General features: G+C 33.0%; 1 protein-coding gene across 1 annotated transcript in view; it reads left to right on the forward strand.

Annotated features, from left to right (window-relative positions):
- LOC122249617 (voltage-dependent calcium channel subunit alpha-2/delta-3) overlaps nt 1-2500 on the forward strand; it is a 75813-nt gene that overhangs the window by 7614 nt on the left and 65699 nt on the right. The window contains exon 6 of the mRNA XM_086549208.1: nt 1560-1607. Within this exon, the coding sequence (XP_086405334.1) occupies nt 1560-1607 (48 nt within the window). The remainder of the gene's footprint in view (nt 1-1559; nt 1608-2500) is intronic.

Genomic DNA, 2500 nt, shown 5'->3' on the forward strand with positions numbered 1-2500 from the left:
CTCAATTTTGCACGAAATAAATCAATATTCAGTGTATCTATAAATGGAAGCTTTTTCTTCTTTGTAAGTTGCCGACATACTCCAAGACAATCACATAGGAATCGTATATGATTTATACACACACACAGGTGTGTGTGTGTGTATGTGGTATGTGTATATATCACCCCCCTATTTTATTTATAGATATATATATTTATATATATATTGATATATTGTTATATAATATATATATATACACTCACCACGACACACAACGTCATATATATGTATATATAATATATAGATAGATATAGATATATTATATATATTTTATAATATATTATATATATACAATATATTATATACATTACACACACACACACGTATTATATATATAATAATATATATAATATATATATATATATATATATATTTAATATATACATATTTTCTATATATACATATATAGATATATATATATATATATAATATATATATATCTATATATATTATATATATATATATATTTTGTGTGTGTGTGTGTGTGTGTTGTGTGTGTGTGTGTGTGTGTGTGTGTATGTATGTATATATAACATCATAAACTCACACACATACACGCACACACACACACCACAAAGGAGTTATATATTAGTAGTATAACTATCTTAATATATATATATATATATATATATATATATATATATATATACACACATATATATATATATAGTATATATACATTTTTTTTGAATGTTATACATTTATATATATATATTAATATATATATATAGATATATATTAATATACTATATATATATATATGTAAGTATTGTGTGTGTGTGTGTGTGTGTGTGTTGTGAGTGTGGGTGTGTGTATGTATGTTATATTTCATAATACACACACACACATAACCGCACATACACTCACACACAGAGATATATATACTATTATATATATATTTATTATATATTTTTTCTATATATATATATATATATACTCACACATATATATATAACGTACTATATATAATATATTGGCATTGCTATATATATATGAATAATTATATATATATATCACTGTATAATATTATACTATTTATATACATATATATACACTATTATGTCTGTATGTATAATATATATCTATATATATATATAATATTTATCATACTTTATACGATGTGTGTATATATACTATATATATATATATTTTCTATACTATATAATATTAATCACTATATGTATAACTGTTTCTATCCATGAAATATCTATGTAAGTCTTTACGTTTACATACAGTGGCACGGACATAACCTATTACATACAAACATTAAACAGATGGTCCTGTAACGCCAAACAACAAAAGTGAAATCTTATTGCGAATCTCTTAAACCTCACGTCGTTTAAGCTACTGACCTTGAAGGCAAATATATGATTCCCAATAGTGATGCTGTCAGTCATATTCTGCTGTTTCCTCAACGCATTAATAGCTCTCCTATCACTTTCTATTTTATATACATTTTTTTCTCTCTCTCCTCACCCTTTCCTCCCAACAGAAATGAGTTTTTTCCTTTTACTTTATAGACAGACTACCACCGAAAATACAGAAAGGATAGATGGACGTTAATGATCGTGAGTTACAACCAAGGAAATGTACATTACACACATGTTCTCTCTGCCCTCTGTTTACTTTTCTCCCCCTCCCCCCCTCTCTCTCTCTCTCTCTCTCTCTCTCTCTCTCTCTCTCTCTCTCTCTCTCTCTCTCTCTCTCTCTCTCTCTCTCTCTCTCTCTCTCTCTCTCTCTCTCTCTCTCTCTCTCTCTCTCTCTCTCTCTCTCTCTCTCTCTCTCTCTCTCTCTCTCTCTCTCTCTCTCTCTCTCTCTCTCTCTCTCTCTCTCTCTCTCTCTCTCTCTCTCTCTCTCTCTCTCTCTCTCTCTCTCTCTCTCTCTCTCTCTCTCTCTCTCTCTCTCTCTCTCTCTCTCTCTCTCTCTCTCTCTCTCTCTCTCTCTCTCTCTCTCTCTCTCTCTCTCTCTCTCTCTCTCTCTCTCTCTCTCTCTCTCTCTCTCTCTCTCTCTCTCTCTCTCTCTCTCTCTCTCTCTCTCTCTCTCTCTCTCTCTCTCTCTCTCTCTCTCTCTCTCTCTCTCTCTCTCTCTCTCTCTCTCTCTCTCTCTCTCTCTCTCTCTCTCTCTCTCTCTCTCTCTCTCTCTCTCTCTCTCTCTCTCTCTCTCTCTCTCTCTCTCTCTCTCTCTCTCTCTCTCTCTCTCTCTCTCTCTCTCTCTCTCTCTCTCTCTCTCTCTCTCTCTCTCTCTCTCTCTCTCTCTCTCTCTCTCTCTCTCTCTCTCTCTCTCTCTCTCTCTCTCTCTCTCTCTCTCTCTCTCTCTCTCTCTCTCTCTCTCTCTCTCTCTCTCTCTCTCTCTCTCTCTCTCTCTCTCTCTCTCTCTCTCTCTCTCTCTCTCTCTCTCTCTCTCTCTCTCTCTCTCTCTCTCTCTCTCTCTCTCTCTCTCTCTCTCTCTCTCTCTCTCTCTC

Source organism: Penaeus japonicus, unplaced genomic scaffold (assembly GCF_977035675.1).
Source record: "Penaeus japonicus unplaced genomic scaffold, GWHDUDI00000001_assembly GWHDUDI00000022, whole genome shotgun sequence".
Classification (NCBI taxonomy): Eukaryota; Metazoa; Arthropoda; class Malacostraca; order Decapoda; family Penaeidae; genus Penaeus; species Penaeus japonicus.